Genomic DNA, 18,291 nt, shown 5'->3' on the forward strand with positions numbered 1-18,291 from the left:
GCAAAGGTTCTCCTCAACTTTCAAAAGGAGGCTGCAGAAGAAAGGAGGGAAAACAAAACCCCAGAGGCCAAAGGGTTTCAGTGGGACGAAGTTCCTCCACCACTAAGAGAATATCTCTGCAGCCGCTGCACCAGCTGGGCCACCATGGTGTTGGAGATCCCGGGGCAGGCCTCTTCTGCCAGGTAGATGGCCCCTTGCAGCTCCTCTATGGACCCCAGGTTCCCTCCACATGCTTGGCTCTTCTCCTTCAGCTCCGCAAACAGAGGAGAAATAATTGTCAATAAACACTGAGAGAAAGGCCTCTTTGGGATGCCTTTCATCTTGTTTCTCTCCAATCCGATGGTTGAAGAGCTCCGTTCTCAAGATTCTTGGGATCCTTCTCTCGGATTGTGAAGGTCCAGTCCCCAGAGTGGCTACCTCCAGATGCCTGGCCATCTGTCTCCCGCGTCCAAGTCCTCAGAGCTGGAATCGTCCTGGCTCTGCTCGGCCTTCCTGTCAATGAGCTCCTTCAGGTAGGACGTTTTCTTTGCGTTGCACATTATGAATTTGTGCTTCCAAACTGCCACTTCATTTCTATTTCAATTTAACATCATTTTGACTAGTCTTTCTTCTCTTTCATTGTTCCATTTCAAGTGAAAATCTATTGTTAGATTACTATTATTAAAAAGTTACAGAGACTACATACCTTTCTTGCTTCAAGGTATTTGGTTTTGTTCATTGGATACTGGGGACTGAATACCGGGGACCTTTTACCATTGAGCTACATGCCCAGCCACACATTAAGAGCAATGTATCCTGGTAAAGGAGGCTGACGTCAGAGGATCTCAAGTTTGAGGTCAGTCTGGTCAACTAAGAGAGGAGCTGTCTCAAAATAAGCTAAAAAAGGGTTGGTTTTGTAGCTCAGTGGTCAAGTGCCCTGGATTAAATCTTCAATACTAACAAGGGGGGAAAAAAAGAGAGCGAGCGAGAGCATGCGCGCAATGTGTCACTTTTATCTTTGTAGCGGTAGCCTTTTAAAACGGAAAAAATTAGGGACTGTTTTACTTCATTATCAAGTGCAATTAGGTGGCAAACAATCATTTTAAATACACAATTATCTAAATTACCTTCCTGTTCATTGCTTTCATTGAGCCCGAAGACAGATTTTTTTTTGGTACTGGGGAACCAAAGGCCAATACACTGAGCTACATTCCCAGCCCTTTTTATTTTTTATTTTGAGATAGTCTTGCTAAACTCCTGAAGGTTTTGCTAAGTTGCTAAGAGTGGCTTTGCACTTGCAATCTTCCTGTCTCAGCCTCCCCATTTGTTGGGGAACCAGAATACAGATCTATGCAGGCTTTGTTTACATTGATCTAAGGCAGGTTATAAAATTTACTAGGTGATCTTGTTTAAATTACTCAAACATTTCCTTCAGTTAGATGTTTTTCATGGGGGTACCTGATTGTGCCAATATGGGTTAATGATGACTAATCAGGGGGTTGTTTTAAGGATTAAATAAGGTAAAATGCTTAGTAAACTATCAGTATTAGGTTTTCTTTTTTCTTTCCCTTGCATTGTAGTCATTTTTACCTGTTAATATCCCTCACCAGATTGTTGGGTCCTGAGAAGTAGGTATTTATGCCTCATTCATCTCTGTACCCTCAGCAAGCATAAAGAATGTCTTGCAATTAATAAATATCTACTGAGTCAACAAAGACCTGAGAGAGAGAAGATTGTATTGCCTATTTGCTAGTCAAACTGCCACATATTCCTTGAGAGGAATGAAGTACAGCTTTTGTTAGGCTAGCATAAAATTCGGGGAGTAAAACCACCCTTGGTCAATTATTAGTTTGGGTGGAAAGCCTGCTTAACAGGGAGCAATGTACAAAGGAAGTAGGCTGATTCCACAGTAGCTTAATATATTTCTAGTAAGGACAATTTTTGGAATGCTGGGCACACCTAAGTTTAAAGTATGCAATTACATTCCAAAGGGAAATTTCAATTACTGTTTTTCTTTTCTTCTGCTCTAACGGTTATTACAGCATTATACTGAAGGGCAGACTATAAATATTTTTTTTTTTTTTTAAGAGAGAGAGAGAGAGAGAGAGAGAGAGAGAGAGAGAGAGAGAGAATTTGTTTAATATTTATTTTTTTTTTAGTTTTCGGCGGGCACAATATCTTTGTATGTGGTGCTGAGGATCGAACCAGGGCCGCACGCATGCCAGGCGAGCGCGCTACCGCTTGAGCCACATCCCCAGCCCGGGCAGACTATAAATATTGATAAGCAGGAAAATCAACAATTACAGACTGCTTAGACTGCTTCACTCCTTTTGTGCATTGTATTACAAACTTTTCAGACACTCTTAAGGTTGCCTGACAAAATTAGGAAAAAGTTAAAATTCTTACAACCTGTTTGAGATTTTTTGTTGTTGTTGTTCCAAAGTGCAAGTTTTTTTTTTTTTTTTTTTAAATTGGGATTTAGGATTCTAGTAATGAGTTCCCCCGTTTTTCTTTATTTAAATCGTCAGTGGAAATATATATATCTCCTTAAATTGCCCAGGCTGGCCTGGAATTAAGAGCCTACTGCCTTAGAAGCTGGAGGAGCAGGGATTACAGGCTTGCGCCACCTCACCTTCTTTGTATTCTTCTTGGAAGATTGTGTCTTATAATTAGAAAATATAAAAACTTGTTTTCATAACAGCAATAGAAATCACAGGGAAAAACTTGATAAAACTCTTGGCTAGACTTTAAAGGAACTAATATTCTCACTGTGGGGGAGGGAGCAATTTACTTCTAAGGATTCTAGAACCTCGTGCATGTTTTTAACTTGTTCCAATGCAAGTTTATGTTTTTTAAAAAAATCCGATAATTTAAAAGATTTGATGTCGCTTTTTTGTTTTTTAAAAAATGTTGGGGATGATGGTGGAGAAAATTTACCTAGCTGTTCCTCAGGAAACGGAATGTTTACTGAGTAAACAAGCGGTAGTCACAGAAACACCTGCTACTCCCAGAGGCGACAAGAAGCCACCACCGCCACCTCCTGGTCACATCCGGGCACTTCTGTACAAATTCCTGACGTCCCGACGCCCAAGCCGTTGGGCTTATTTGAAACTCACGCACAACCAATCAATGGTCTCCTGCAGGGAGGCGGGCATTGAAGAGCGGCCAATCACCTCACCTTTGGAGGCTCCAGCCTATGAGAAGGAGGTTGACATCACGCGCCAATCGGCATGGCTCTTAGAGAGAACGGCTCGTTTTTTTGAATTGGAGGTGGCAGCCACCGGCAGGGAATGTCGGAGTCGGTGAGAGGAATCAGCGCTTGAAGAGGTGGATCTCACGGGACTTTTGTTTGAGTGGTGAGGACTCTGTGGTGTGGGTGAGGGAGGTGAGAGTGATCCTCGTCCCCCGGGGCCGTGGACTCCTTTGCCTGCGGTCAGCATCCCTGTCCCGGTGACCGCGAATTCCGGAGCACCCTGGCTCAGGCTTCCCGATTCTGGGAACTCCTCCACCCCCACCCACAGCCGGTGGTGAAGCAGAGTGAAGCCTGGTTCCCGAGATTGCTGGGCATCTTCACCACTCACCCAGTTGCATCTCTTCCGGAAGAATGTGGTGAAGGGAGGGAATTGGGAAAGGGATTTTGGCTAGCCGCGAACTCTGCAGCTCTGGGGCTGGCCGCTGCAGCTTTTGGGGGCTTATCTCAGAGAACTTAGTGGTTTCATTTAGGATTCTTGGCTTCGTCTTTGCAGGAAGTTTAATTTTTAGTTTCTACATGAAAATGTATGGTCAACATCCCCTCTTCCTAGCCACAGATGTATATGGTTTAGTGATTAAAAGCACAGCTTCTAGAATCAGCTTGGACTTTGAATCGCAGTTTTACTTTATTTATTCATAAAATGGGAATAATAATAATATCTGTCTCTTCGGATCGTCTCAGTTTTTAAATAAGATCAAGCAAAAGGTTTAAGTTTAGTACAATGCTGCATATAAAGCTTTAAATGTTGTCAATCACAGTTTTATTAATAATACCACCATCATATCCAGTATTGTGTTTTGGCCCTTCACTCTGCAAGATGATTGCCAAAACCAACCAACCAACCAACCAACCAAACAAACAAAAACCCAACAAACAAACAACAAAAAGCCCCCAACAAACAAACAAAAAAAGAAATTTGAGTAAAAGGAAACCTAATGTGAGTATTTGTTTACAAGTGCCTATGGGTTATAGTATATTTGGTCAGAAACTCCTCCAGATGCTGTTCACAGATGAGAAATATAGGTTATAGGAACACTGATTCTATTGTGCTTATTTATTTATTGTGGTACTGGGGATCAAACTCAAGGCCCTGTCCTTGCTCACCAAGTGGTCTACCACTGAGGATTAATAATTATTTGTCACTTATTTTAAGAAATCATTTATTCACTTTTTATCACAACTGGATTGCAGTTGTATTACCAACTCTGCTTGACCCAAATTGAAACTGATTCTTAACCTGCAGAGCTGGGACAGGAAGCTGAATTGCCTGACATTGAAGTATACAATCTCACAACTGTGTCAGGGCTCTTTTATTACTAAGCACATTTCCCACTACCTAGTGTTCCATCCAGACTTGATGCCACTGCTAACTTTACCATTTTCCCAAAACATACAGTTTAAACCATTTCTTTGCTAAGAATCTGGAGCAAGGTATTTGTATATTAAAGAAGTAGGGAAGAGTAACGGAGATCAGACATGTATCTCCAGATGAAGGTGGAACTTCCTCTTTTTTATTTGTTTAATATTTTAGAAATTTACTTCAAGAAAATCAACTTATACAAAACCTCTATTTTGAACTGATGAAAACCTGCCAAACTGTTTTCTTTATTCCTCATTTGCACAACTTTTTAACTCTTTTATCCTGGAAGGAAGAAGAAAAAAGAAAATGAAAGTTTTTTTTTTTTTTTTCATAGTCCAGAGTTATATTAACGCTAACCTATGCATTTGAATAAGTTTGAAAAGTAATATGAAAATACTGATAAGGAATCAGTCTAAATATACCTGAGAGGTTCTGAGAGATACATAAAGGGTGAGTCAAGTGGTGGTTGACAGTTGGAAGCCACTCTATGTGGAGAGTTAAGCACTATTAAATATAAATAGTTGTGAAGTACATTGTGATTTGGGTTTGAAAAGTGCTGAGAAATTTCATTTATAGGTGATGAGTCTGAATGAGTAGAAGGGAACTAAATGGAAAACTTGATGGTGAATTTGGACTTGGTCATATAGGGAGGAGTGCTTATGGAAGTTGTTGAACAAGAAAGTGATATACCCCTGAAGACCATGTGAGGAATGATTTCTGAAGAGATTGATAAAGTTATTTGAAGTTGTTGTATTATACCAAGTAACTATTGTATCATTGTGCATAGAGAAGAGAGGTGAGATATACTTGAGGTGGGATTGACAGGAATTTGGGGAATGAAAATGAGGTAGAGGAAAGTAATGATGGATCCCACATTTTCTGCAAGGATTATTGATGGTGATGAGTGTTATGATGGTTTTATAAATAAGCATAGAAAGTGAAATGATTGAGGGTAGAGGTATTGAGGGAGATACAATAATATTTATGACTACCTTTTGTGTGTTTCTTATGTCTGGTAATGTTCTGTGCTTTTGATACATTTTAAATATTTTACTGTATTCCTTTTAGTCAGGTATTAGTATCTTATTTTATAGAAGAGGAAACAAGCTCAGAAAGTAGAGTTACTTTTTGTAAGTATTAAGAAAAGTGGATAGTAATACTTTTTATAAATTCTAGGTGTGAAAGTAGAACCTCTGATGCTTGTTTTTGCCTAGTGATTGTATTTGTTTCATGTTTTTATTTAAATTTTGTTTTTTTCAGTCGATAGTACAAACAATGGCTGACCTTAGTATATTAACATCTACTACTAAGAGGACTAGCTTGGCAGACTCTTCCATTTTTGATTCTAAGGTTACTGAAAGTTCCAAGGAAAACTTATTTATTGAATCTACTTCATGTGTTGAAGGTAAATCTATTATCTGTTTTAAGACACTGAATAGCTATTTTAATGCTAACCTCATTAGCAATTTTCTTATGAAATAGCTGTAATAGCAACTGTTGTGCTAGAGCCCAGGTATTGAATCATGAATATGACAGAATCCCTTTACACTAGATTTTCTGCTTATCGTTTAGATTAATGCTTCCTAACTTTAAAAAGGAGGAGGCATCTTTATATTGATTCTGTTTTTGAACTATTGAAGGAGAAGGCTATGAAAGATAGTGAGTGCTTTCTTTGGTTAAGAAGAATGGGTATATGTTTGTATCCCCTGCTATGGTACATTTTTTCTCACTTTTTTTTTTTTTTTTTTTTTTTTGTGGTTCTGGGGATTGAATCCAGGGCCTCACACATGTGAGACAAATGCTCTCTTCTGTGTCATATCTCCAGCCCTCTTTATTTATTTTGGTACTGGGGATTGAACCCAGGGGTGCTTTACCACTCACCTTTATCCCCAGTTCTTTTATTTTATATTTTAAATTTTGAGACAAGGTCTTACTATGTTGTTAGGGTCTTCGAATTTATGATCTTCTTGTCTCAGGCTCCTGAGTTGCTGGGATTATAGTTGTGTACCTCTGCACCTGGCCATTCCTTTTCATTTTTAATTTTGAGAAAGAGTCTCTTACTAGGTTGCTCAGGCCTTGAACTTTTTTTTTCTTTTTTGGTACTGGGGATTGAACCCAAGGTTATTTCACCACAGAGCCCATAAATTTTTTTAAAAAATTATTTTTTAAATTTTGAGGGAGAGCCTTGATAAATTACTGAGGCTAGCCTTGAACTTGTGATCCTCCTGCCTCAGCCTTCTTAGTCACTGGAATTACAGGTGTGTACCACTGCACATAGCTCTGGCCTCAAACTTTTGATTTCCTGTCTCAGCCTCTTGAATAGTTGGGATTGTAGACATGAGACATGTGCCCCTGGCCTGGTAATTTTTTCTTTTTCCAAAGAAACCATAAGGCCAAATATTCCTCTACTAAATTAGTAATTAAGTCATTTTAATTTTAGAGAATTTTATGGTCTCCTCAAAAGTAGAACACATACCAGATATAGCCAAAGAAGGATTAGGAATTGCTGATTGTAATGTTAATACCTGATTAAAATTTTAACAGAAGAAATGCCTCAGATTGAAACAAGAGTGGTAATGGTTCAAGAAGCTGGAAAACAAGAAGAAGTTATACAAGCATTAAAGGTATGGAACTTGGATTTATAGTAAATTTCTAAACAGCAATATTTCTTCCATCAGTGTATAAGCAGTTTATAGCTTCCTTAATCTTACACTTAAGTCTCTTTTCCACAGACTATTAAAATAATGGAAGTCCCAGTTTTAAAGATAAAAGAAAGTTGTCCTGGAAAGTCGGATGAAAAATTAATAAAAAGTGTTATTAATATGGTAGGTCAAACATCTCATTGCATGTGGCATGTTGCACTTCCCTTGATAAAATTATTCCACTTTATGGTGATGGGAGTTCAGGCACAAGGTGTATTTTATATATCTGAAGCTAGACAAATGGAAACTATTTTATACTTATTCTGAAAATTTGGGTGTGTATGAAACCCCAAACTAGCATCTATTTTGAATAATGCTAGGTTTATAAAAACTTAAGTTTAAATTTATAGGTATTTTTTCTGATACTGGGAATTGAACCCAGGGTCACTTAACCACTAAGCTACATCCCCAGTCCTTTTTTATTTTGACACAGCGTCTTGCTAAGTTGTGATCTCAATGAGTTCCTGAGGCTGGCCTTGAACTTGTGATCCTCTTGTCTCAGCCCCCTGAATCTCATGGAATTACAGGTGTCCAGCTTCAATTTAAATTTAAGTGACATAACATGTACAAAAATCTGAAAATTAAACTCTACCTTTTTTCTCATTAATTTTATATTTAGCTGGGTATGATGGTGCATACCTGTAATCCCATCTACTTGAGAGGCTGAGGTAGGAGGAATGCAAATTCAAGGCTGTCCTCAGCAAGTTAGGAAGACTGTGTCTTAAAATAAAAAAGAAAAAGGTCTGGGGATGTAGTTCAGTGGTAAAGTCCCCCTAAAATCAATCCCTACTTCCAAAAAAGAAACAAAAAAAGCCTAAATTCTTGTATTTCAAGTTATATATTACATTAATTGATAATCACCAAGAAATTTACCTCTGCATTTGAAAGATCTAAATTTCTAATTCAGCTAGGGCTAGGGCTACCAGAACAAAATACAACATCCTGAGTAGCTTAAACAAATTATTTTCTCACATTTCTGGAGGCTGGAAGTTCAAGGTCAAGATCAAGGTGACACCTGATTTAGTATCCCTTGAAGCCTTTCTTGGCTTGTAGATGGCCTCTTTTTTGCTGCGTCTCACATAGCCTTTTTTTTTCGGTATATGTGCATCTGTGGTGTTTATTTTGTGTGTCCAAATATCTTCTAAAAGGATACCAGATTGGATTAGAGCCCACCCAAATGACCTAATTTAACCTTAATTTCCTCTTGGAAGTTCTTATTTCCAAATAGCAGACACATTTGGAAAAGGTCTTTATTATTTATTCTGGTTAAGGCTTCAACATATAAAGATCTAAGACGTCAATATGAAAACATCATGGATACATGATTGAACCCATGATTCCATCCTTCCAAATTAAGATCAAATAATTTGTTGATCAATTTACAATTTTCTTTTAAGTGGTTCTGTTCTTTTAACAGGAATTATATAAGTTCTTTTATACTTTAATTCTTCTATAGAAATAGTATAAACAATAAGTCACAATTTGTAACTATCTTTTTATATCCTATTTTTGCCATCCTGCAAAAGCCTACAAATCTCACATTTCTCTCTCTCTCTCTCTCTCTCTCTCTCTTTTTCCTGAAGATAGTTAATTTGTGCAGAAAGAACTGTATTATGGAATAATTTTCTTGATCAGGATAAAAGAAATAGTGGAGAAGATCTTTTTGTCCTACTATGGCGTGTACTTAAGCCGGGCGAGGTGGTGTACACCTGTAATCCCAGCAGCTCTGGAGGCTGAGGCAGGAGAATCACGAGTTCAAAGCCAGTCTTAGCCAATGAGAGGGGCACTAAGCAACTCAGTGAGACCCTGTCTCTAAATAAAACACAAAATAAGGCTGGGGATGGCTCAGTTTCTGAGTGTCCCTGAGTTCAATCCCTAATACCAAAAAAATAAAAGTGCATCTACTTAAAACAAATCTCATCAGTCTAATTTTATGGAACTTAATGTTCATTCTGTATGATTTATAATGACTGCTAAGCAATTAGAAGTTTATGCCTTTATAATAATGGATTTTAAAAATCAATTACTATAAATTAAGATCTTTTTTTTTTAAAAGAGAGAGAGAGAGAGAGAGAGAGAGAGAGAGAGAGAGAGAATTTTTTAATATTTATTTTTTAGTTCTTGGCGGACACAACATCTTTGTTTGTATGTGGTGCTGAGGATCGAACCTGGGCCGCACGCATGCCAGGCGAGCGCACTACGGCTTGAGCCACATCCCCAGCCCCTAAATTAAGATCTTAATGCAGATGGATACACACACACACATACACACACAAATGTACATAAGTAAAATGTGTTTTTTTAACTATGTGTAATGTTGATTATTATATTAAATGAGTTTTCTAAAAATCTAAAAAATAAAGATGTTAAAAATATTGATAGGGAATTGATTTTTAGGTCTGATAGGATCATGAATTAATTAATAAGGTATATAAATAATTTTTATTTCTAATAATCATGTGAAAAAATCAGGAAATTAAAGTACCATATATAAAGATGGACTCATTGGAAGAATTTGAAAGTTTGGATTCCCCAGAATTCGAGAATGTATTCGTACTCATGGACTTCCAGAATTCTGTCTTTAATGATTTATACAAGGCTGACTGTAGAATTATTGGACCACCAGTTGTATTAAACTCTGCACAAAAAGGAGAGGTAAGAAACAATATGTTTGTTATGACTTTTCAAAGTTAATTTTTTTTTTAATTTCTTACGTACATGACAATAGTGGAATGTTATTAATGAATTCTTTGGAAATTCATATAGAGAATTCCTGTTGATTATTAAGAGTATACAATATTAATAGTGACCAACCTAATGTATTTCTTTCTTATTATACATTTTAGTAGTGAGCATCAAAGATCTTTGAGAGTTAAACAATGTCAATTGTGTGTATATATAAACATATAATCTTACTTCCTACAATGTCTAGGAAGAAATAATTTGCTTAAAGTTGGGTTACAGAAATGTATACATGTACATAAACTTTTATTTTTCTCCATTACAGAACAGATATCACATTTTAATTTTTATCAGTTACTGCATGATTTAAAATTAGGGAAATTATTTTAGCTTTTTGCTTAAGAGGTATAGTATATTTTGTCCCTAATTGGTTTTGTTGTTTTTGACTTTCTTTTATTTTGGTGGTACTGGGGACTAACCCCAGGGGTGCTCTACCATGAAGCTACATTCCCAGTCCTTTTAGTTTTTGTTTTGAGACAGGGTCTCTCTAAGTTGCTGAGGCTGTCCTCAAATTTGTGACCTCATGTCAGCCTCCCAAGACTTTGGAATAGGGTGTTCCATAGCACCTAGCCACTTTTGCCTTTCTTAAACTTGCCTTATCACTGAAAATTGCTTTGGTCATTTTGCTTCTATTGTTATAGATGCTAGTAATGAGCACCTGGTCACCTTGAATTCTTGAATAATGGTGGGACTCAAGTATAGTGTTTTTTAATCATTCTATGCCTTTCTGGTATATATGTATATAACCATTGAATAAAATATTTACTAAATATCTCCATTTTTAACTTAAAAATTGAAATCACATTTGATTTAAGTATGTGCTACATTTATACACTGTTTATTATACAATGCCTTTGACCTGTTTTTATAACATGTATTGGAAGCACTTACAATAGTGTATGAATGAGTCGTACATATATTTCATATATGTCAGAGTATATTTTGGTTAACAATTTTAATTATAAATATTTTGTTTAATTTGCTAATTGTAAAGTGTATTCAGATATTACATATATACATGCATACATATATATGTCTATATATCAAATGTGATTTGAGAATTATGGGAAAATTTTTTATTGTGGAACTTATAGTCTGGATGTTTGCCCTTTTTTTGTGGCAAAATGAAAAATACCAGTAAATCTTTGGGCTAGAAAGTTGATTGACAGGAGGGGAAATACCTCTAGCTTGAGAAAGATGTCTTCTACTTTCTACTAAAAAGAAAGCTCACAGATTTAAAACTATTATATCCTTCAGCCTTTGCCATTTTCCTGTCGCCCACTGTATTGCACAAGTATGATGAATCTAGTGTTATGTTTTACTGGATTCAGGAAGAAAGAGGAACTAGTAAGTATTATAAAACAAATTCTATTCAAAGAAATGTTTTTCCCATCCAAATCAACTTGGCTTTTTTCTTCTTTTTGGTATCATGATTTGATTTTAAAAATATTGACGGAGAAAATATGTGACTAAATTTGACTTTAAATTTTGTGATGATACAAATTCTTAAATAGCCTTGCAAAGAAATGAATATTTTATCTAGAATGACTGGCATGTGAACTAACAAAAAATTTTCATAATGATCTAATCTGTTTAATTATCTTGTTAAGTATCATATCAGCTACAGTGTTTACATGAAGTTTTTGTTTATACATTTAGTTTTTCATTATGTAAGTATTCTTACTGCCCTACAGAAGTCATAGAAACTTTTTTCTTTGTTTCTCAAAATTTTGAATGTTGGAGCTAATGAGTAATTCTGTAATTTTGTGGGAAGAATCTTGGTGTGATATAATCTGGGTGATTTAGGAAAAAATAACAATATATATTTGAAAGCTTCTCATTTTTGCATGGTTTATATTATGTCTGTATGATTTTGCCTGTGTAGTAGGCAAACTAATTTTTTAATCCTTTTTTGACATATCTTTATTAAAATCTTGTATTACCTTATAAGTAGAAGGTAGTAAATGCTAGGTGAATTTTAAATAGTTTAAAAATTTGTTCAAATTAATTATAGTATACTTAATTTTTTTTTTTGAGGTCAGATTGGTGACATTGGTTCATCATATGGGTGGAGTTATTCGAAAAGACTTTAATTCAAAAGTCACACATTTGGTGGCAAATTGTACAGAAGGAGAAAAATTCAGGGTATGTATGCTTGGTATTTTTGTGTATTTTAATAGAGAATTATTGTGGGATGGGTTTAAAAATAGCACTTTTCCCCTATTTATTCCTTGCATAATTTATTGAGGATTAGAAATTCAGTTTTTACTGTGAGTATATTTAATAAAAGTTATAAATCATAGATGTTTGGTTCCATATATTTTAAGAAGGCAATGAAATTGGAGTTAGGTTTTGAAAAATGAGTAGGATTGCAAAGTTAGGTAGATGGATAATGTTGTAGGCAGATGAATAGTATCAGCAAAGGTTCCTGTGATCGTTGATGATGAGGGGTCAAGAACTGTGAGAACAGATAATTTACTCTTTATTTTTATTTTATAAGAACAGAGCTCTGCTCTTTTATAAAAGGGTTCTATGATTTTTCTTTAGTCTTATCTTGGTCAGTATTTCCATTGTAGTGAACATAAAGAACAGAGAAGATAAATAGAAATTTATTTTGCATAAAGTGGCACAGGCCTATAATTCCAGCAACTTGGGAGGCTGAGGCAGGAGGATCACAAGTTGGAGGCCATCTTTAGCAACTTAGTGAGACCTACAGCAAGTGACAGAGTGCACTGGATGCAGTCCCCAGTATCTAAGTAAATCAAATAAGGAATGAGTGTGTACACTGTGGAACTTGTTTTAAAGTTTTTAACTTAAGTTGTATGATTGAGTGATAGTTTTTTGTTCATTTTTCTTTATGGTTTGCTACAGAGTAGATGATGCTAATCTAAAATTATGCTAAAATATATATAATTTTTAAAATGTAATTTAGACAAAAATTCATTGTAATTAATGTTAATATTTTTAGGTTGCTGTTAGTTTGGGTACTCCAATTATGAAGCCAGATTGGATTTACAAAGCATGGGAAAGGCGGAATGAGCAGTAAGTGTTTAGAAATTCTGTAGTTCATTTTGTGAATTCACCATATGTTTTTAAAGATAAATCTATGTGCCAAAAAAAACCCTAAATTCATAGATAGTATAGAAAAGATGAATTCAGTCTTTTGGTAGCATAGCAGAAAAACTCGAGGTTATAAAAAAATTACAAATTGAAAGATATCTGTAGTATCTTTGGGTTTTACTTTGTGAAATAATTTTAATTATAAACATTCTAAAATTACTAGATAATAGCTCAATGCATCTCTGTATTTTGATTGTTATATTTTATGCTTGTATGGTTACATTTTAATTGATGCTTATGATTCATTGCTTTGTTGTGCTAAGGTTTCTAATCTTATAATTTCATTACTGTAGCAATTTATCACTAACATTTCATGAAATTAGAGAACTCAAAAGTTCAAATACAGTCAGGTATGATGGTGCATGCCTGTAATTCAACAATTTGGGAGGCTGAGGCAGGAATATCACAAGTTTGTGTTAAGCCTCTGCAATTTAGCTGACACTGTCTCAAAAATAAAAAGGGTTAGGGTTGTAGCTCAGTGGTAAAATGCACCTGGGTTCTGTTCCTAGTACTGGTGGCGGGGGAAACTCACAAAAAACACTGTATTTACACAGTAAGGATTTGATTGTTCTTGTGAAAGCTACATATGGTGACATTTTGTCAGAATTTACTTCCCGAGTGACTCCAGGACACACGATCTGCCTGCCCTTCCCGGTGCTGTAGCTAAGCACACACACTACCACTGAGCTGCATCCTTAGCACCCACTTTTAAATTTATTTATTTATTTATTATTATTTTTTAAAAAGTATATTCTTTTTTTATATGTATATTTTATTTTTTATTTATTTTTATGTGGTGCTAAGGATTGAACCCTCAGGCGAGTGCTCTACCGCTGAGCCATAACCCCAGGCCCCCAAATTTTTTAAACTGAAGTTTTGTGAACATTTCAAGATAAGTTATAAAATGTTTAGATATTATAATTTTGTTTGTTTGTTTTAATAGTATTGGGATTGTACCTAGGGGTGCTTTATCACTTTCTTTCTCTCTCTCTCTCTTTTTTTTTTTTTTTTGTGGTGCTGGGGATTGAACCCAGGGCCTTGTGCATGCAAGGCAAGCACTCTACCAACTGAGCTATATCCCTAGCCCTCTATTTTCCTTTTGATACACCGTTTACTATGTTATACAGGCTGTCCTCCAGCTTGCTGATGCTGGCCTCGAACTTGTGATCTTCCTGCTTCAACTTCCTGAGTCTCTGGGATTACAGGCATGCACCATCAAGCCTGGCTAAGATATAAAATATTTTCAGTAAATACATTATGCTAAGATCTTGGGAATTACTGTGGATTTGTAGATTGATTTGTCTAACAAATGGAACTGAAGTTAAACTGATCTTAAAAGAGTATATTTTGTTTTTAGAGATTTCTGTGCAGCAGTTGATGACTTTAGAAATGAATTTAAAGTTCCTCCATTTCAAGATTGCATTTTGAGTTTCCTGGGATTCTCAGATGAAGAGAAAACCAATATGGAAGAAATGACAGAAATGCAAGGTAAAATTAGCATAATTTAAAAATGATGTGTATTTTATTCTCTAGGCCTGCTTAATTACTTCCTTTTAAAGATTTAATCACTTTCTTTTAAAGATTTAGGGTTGCAGATAAGTAGTTTGGCTTATTTATGCTTGTATGCATTCTTTTTTAGGAGGTAGCTATTTAGCGGTTGGAGATGAAAGATGCACTCACCTAATAGTTGAAGAGAATACAGTAAAAGAACTTCCATTTGAACCTTCAAAGAAACTTTACGTTGTCAAGCAAGAGGCAAGTAATTCTGGAATGAATTTTTTTTTCTTTCTTTCTTTCTTTTTTTAAACAATAGTAATAGCTTCTTTGTTAAGGTTTATAAATTAAAATATTTTTTCTGTCATCTAGTGGTTCTGGGGAAGCATTCAAATGGATGCTCGTGCTGGAGAAACTATGTATCTGTATGAAAAGGTATGTTTTTTTTTCCCTTTGGTACTTGTTCTGTGGACTTGCTTGTATAAAAATAATACTTTTCTATGCAGAAGGTTTAGAGAGCATGATATAATTAGCACGTATATCATATCTTATGATGTGTATGAATTTCAAAATAAACAATTGCGTATCAAGCAATATTCTTAGCCTACATAGATTTAAGTGAAAGTATTCAATGTAACGGGTATTATTTTAATCGAATATATGTCATTCTGTGTTACCATTATGAATAGTAACATTCCTGTGTTTAGAAACTTAGAACCTTAATGAAAAGATATTTGTAGACAATTACAGCCTAGAATGATGTTTGTTACAATTGCATAATGTATTCTAGGGAGCCTTACTCTGAGACCAGGATTGAAAAGGGCAAATATATGTAGAGGCTAACAGATAACGACATTCAAGTGCATGTGGGAGGTAGAGAGTCTGAAATCTTGAGAGTATATTAAAATAGCAAGTAGTTTAAAAAAAGAATATAGGAAATAAGGCCAACAGATAAAACTTAATAGACAGAGTCAAGAAGTTTTCAATATGTTAAGGAGTTGATTTTATTCATAAGGGCTAGGAGTCACTAAAGATTATTAAGGGAAGCGATGTCAGTTAAAAAGATGACTTTAATAGTAGTATGTAGACAAGGAAAACCCACCCTTTGTATTGGATCTTGATGAACATGAATATCATTCACCAAAACAATAGCAGACTTCAAGAGAAGATTTTCTTCAGTTTAGAATTTAATAATTTTGAGCAAAATATTGAAGATGAGATATGGATTATTATTTCTCTATAAAATCTAAATTGATACCATATTTTGCTCTTTAGACTCTCTTGTTCTCGCTGTTAAGTTTATAACATAAAGTTTAAAAAGTATGCTTTAGATTTAAATAGAGAGCTCTTAAAATCAAGTGTTATTCAGCAAATATTGAAAAGTACTATGTCTAGGCACAGTGCTTAATGTTTGGGATACAATGGACAGTATATGAATGGTCTCTGCCCCTGTGGAGTTTATGGCCTAATAGAGGAGTAGATGGTAAACAGGCTAACAGATGAGTGTATAATGGTTATAGTGCTATGAAGAAAAAAAAGAGGTTCCAGGGTTAGACAATTACTATGCTCTCTTGACCATTATGTTTTATGTAGCTTCTAAATTGTCTAGTAGAGTGTAGGATTACAAAATTGTGTAAAATCCAGATTTTGTCACTCATAAATACATTCTTCTCTTGTTCCTGTCTCAGTAAAAGAACCATGGAAGTGAAATGGAACTTTTGTGCTTTTGATTTCAGGCCAATACTCCTGAACTCAAGAAATCAGTGTCACTGCTTTCTCTAAGTACCCCAAACAGTAATCGCAAAAGACGTCGTTTAAAAGAGACACTTGCTCAGCTTTCAAGAGAGACAGACATGTCACCTTTTCCTCCCCGAAAGCGTCCGTCAGCTGAACATTCCCTTTCTATAGGGTCACTCCTAGATATCTCCAACACACCAGAGTCTAGCATTAATTATGGAGGTAATTCACATTTTATCTATCTATCTATCTATCCATCTATCTATTTTGGGTATTGGGGGTTGAACTCTGGGGCACTCAACCACTGAGCCACATCCATAGCCCCATTTTGTATTTTATTTAGACACAGGGTCTCTGAGTGGCCTAGTGCCTTACTTTTTGCTGAAGCTGGCTTTGAACTAGAGATCCTCCTGCTTTAGCTTCCCGAGATGCTAGGATTACAGGCATGTACCACCATGCTCAGCAGTAATTCACATTTAAAAAAAATGATCTTTAAAATTTAGGGAAGTGAAATAATTGTTAAGACTATAAATTCCGATGGCAGTGAATACAAAAGACTTTGTCTTTAACTACCTTTGTTATAGTTGAGAAAAGACAAATGAAAAGGTAAGCATGATAGTGCTTCCAGTGGATAAGTGCGTACTGCATGACAAATGCCTTATGCATTTTCTGTATTTATAATAGGTTTTTATTATTCCTATTTTACAGATGATTAAACTGAGGTACAGAGAAATTAAGTAATTTGCCACGACTAATGAGTAACAGAGTTATTTAAAAAGCAAATTCTTTTATTTAAAGAACTTTTTTTTATTGGTGCATTATATAGAATAGTGGGATTCGTTGTTACATATTTGTACGTTCACATAACATAATTTTGGTCAATTCCCTTTTACCTCCTCTGCTCCCTCCTCTCATCCTCCTTTTCTGCTCTACCGGTCTCCCTCCTATTTTCATGAGATTCTCCCTGCTTTTTTTCCTTTTTTCTCTCTACCTTCCCCATGTGAGAGAAAAGCATATAATCCTGATTTTCTGAGTTTGGTTTATTTCACGTAATATAATGCTCTCAAGTTACATTCATTTTCTTGTGACATAATTTTGTTCTTCTTAATTTATGAATAAAACTCCATTGTATTTATATACCAGATTTTCTTTATCCATTTATGTGCTGACAGATACCTAGGTTGGTTCCATAACTTGGCTATTGTGAATAGTGATGCTGTAAACGTGGGTATGCTTGTATTGCTATACTATGTTTTTAAATTATTTTGGAATAATGCCAAAGAATGGTATAGCTGAGTCATAAGGTAGTTCCATTTCTAGTCTTTTGAGGAATTTCTATATTGATTTTCATAGTGATTGTATTATTTACCCACCAATAGTATATACAAGTGTCCTTTTCCCCTACATTCTCCACAATATTTATTATTATTTTTTATTTTTGCTAACTGCCATTTAAATAGGAGTGAGATGAAATCTCAGTGTAGTTTTGATTTGTATTTCCCTGATTGTTAGAGATGTTTTGTATTTCCCTGATGTTAAATGATGTTTCATATTGGCCATTTGCATTTCTTCTTTTCAAAAATATCTGTTTAGAGCTAGACATTGTAATCCCAGAAATTTGGGAGGCTGAGGCAGAAAGATTGCAAATTCAAGGCCATCCTTGGCAATTTAGTGAGACCCTGTCTCAAAAAATAAAAAAGACTGGGAGTTTAGCTCAGTGGCAGTACCCTTGAGTTCAATCCCAATTTAAAAAAAAAAAAAAATCAGGCTTGGGCTGTGGCTCAGTGGTAGCATACTTTCCTGGCATGTTTGAGGCACTGGATTCAATTCTCAGCAACGCATATAAATAAATAAAATAAAGGTCTATCAACAACTAAAAAATATTTGTAAAAAGTATCAGTTTA

At 35.3% G+C, this 18,291-nt stretch overlaps 1 protein-coding gene across 1 annotated transcript in view; it reads left to right on the top strand.

The window, feature by feature from the left end:
- Positions 1-3,216: 3,216 nt before the first annotated feature.
- The window catches only part of ECT2 (epithelial cell transforming 2), a 94,011-nt gene continuing 78,936 nt past the window's right edge, over positions 3,217-18,291 (top strand). The window contains exons 1-12 of the mRNA XM_081301839.1: positions 3,217-3,335; positions 5,853-5,997; positions 7,137-7,216; positions 7,325-7,417; positions 9,767-9,949; positions 11,294-11,383; positions 12,074-12,181; positions 13,005-13,078; positions 14,514-14,644; positions 14,796-14,911; positions 15,023-15,085; positions 16,387-16,609. Of these exons, the coding sequence (XP_081157965.1) occupies positions 5,868-5,997; positions 7,137-7,216; positions 7,325-7,417; positions 9,767-9,949; positions 11,294-11,383; positions 12,074-12,181; positions 13,005-13,078; positions 14,514-14,644; positions 14,796-14,911; positions 15,023-15,085; positions 16,387-16,609 (1,291 nt within the window). The 5' untranslated portion in view covers positions 3,217-3,335; positions 5,853-5,867. The remainder of the gene's footprint in view (positions 3,336-5,852; positions 5,998-7,136; positions 7,217-7,324; positions 7,418-9,766; positions 9,950-11,293; positions 11,384-12,073; positions 12,182-13,004; positions 13,079-14,513; positions 14,645-14,795; positions 14,912-15,022; positions 15,086-16,386; positions 16,610-18,291) is intronic.

Source organism: Spermophilus citellus (genome assembly GCF_964194105.1).
Source record: "Spermophilus citellus genome assembly, chromosome: 7".
In the NCBI taxonomy this organism is placed as follows: Eukaryota; Metazoa; Chordata; class Mammalia; order Rodentia; family Sciuridae; genus Spermophilus; species Spermophilus citellus.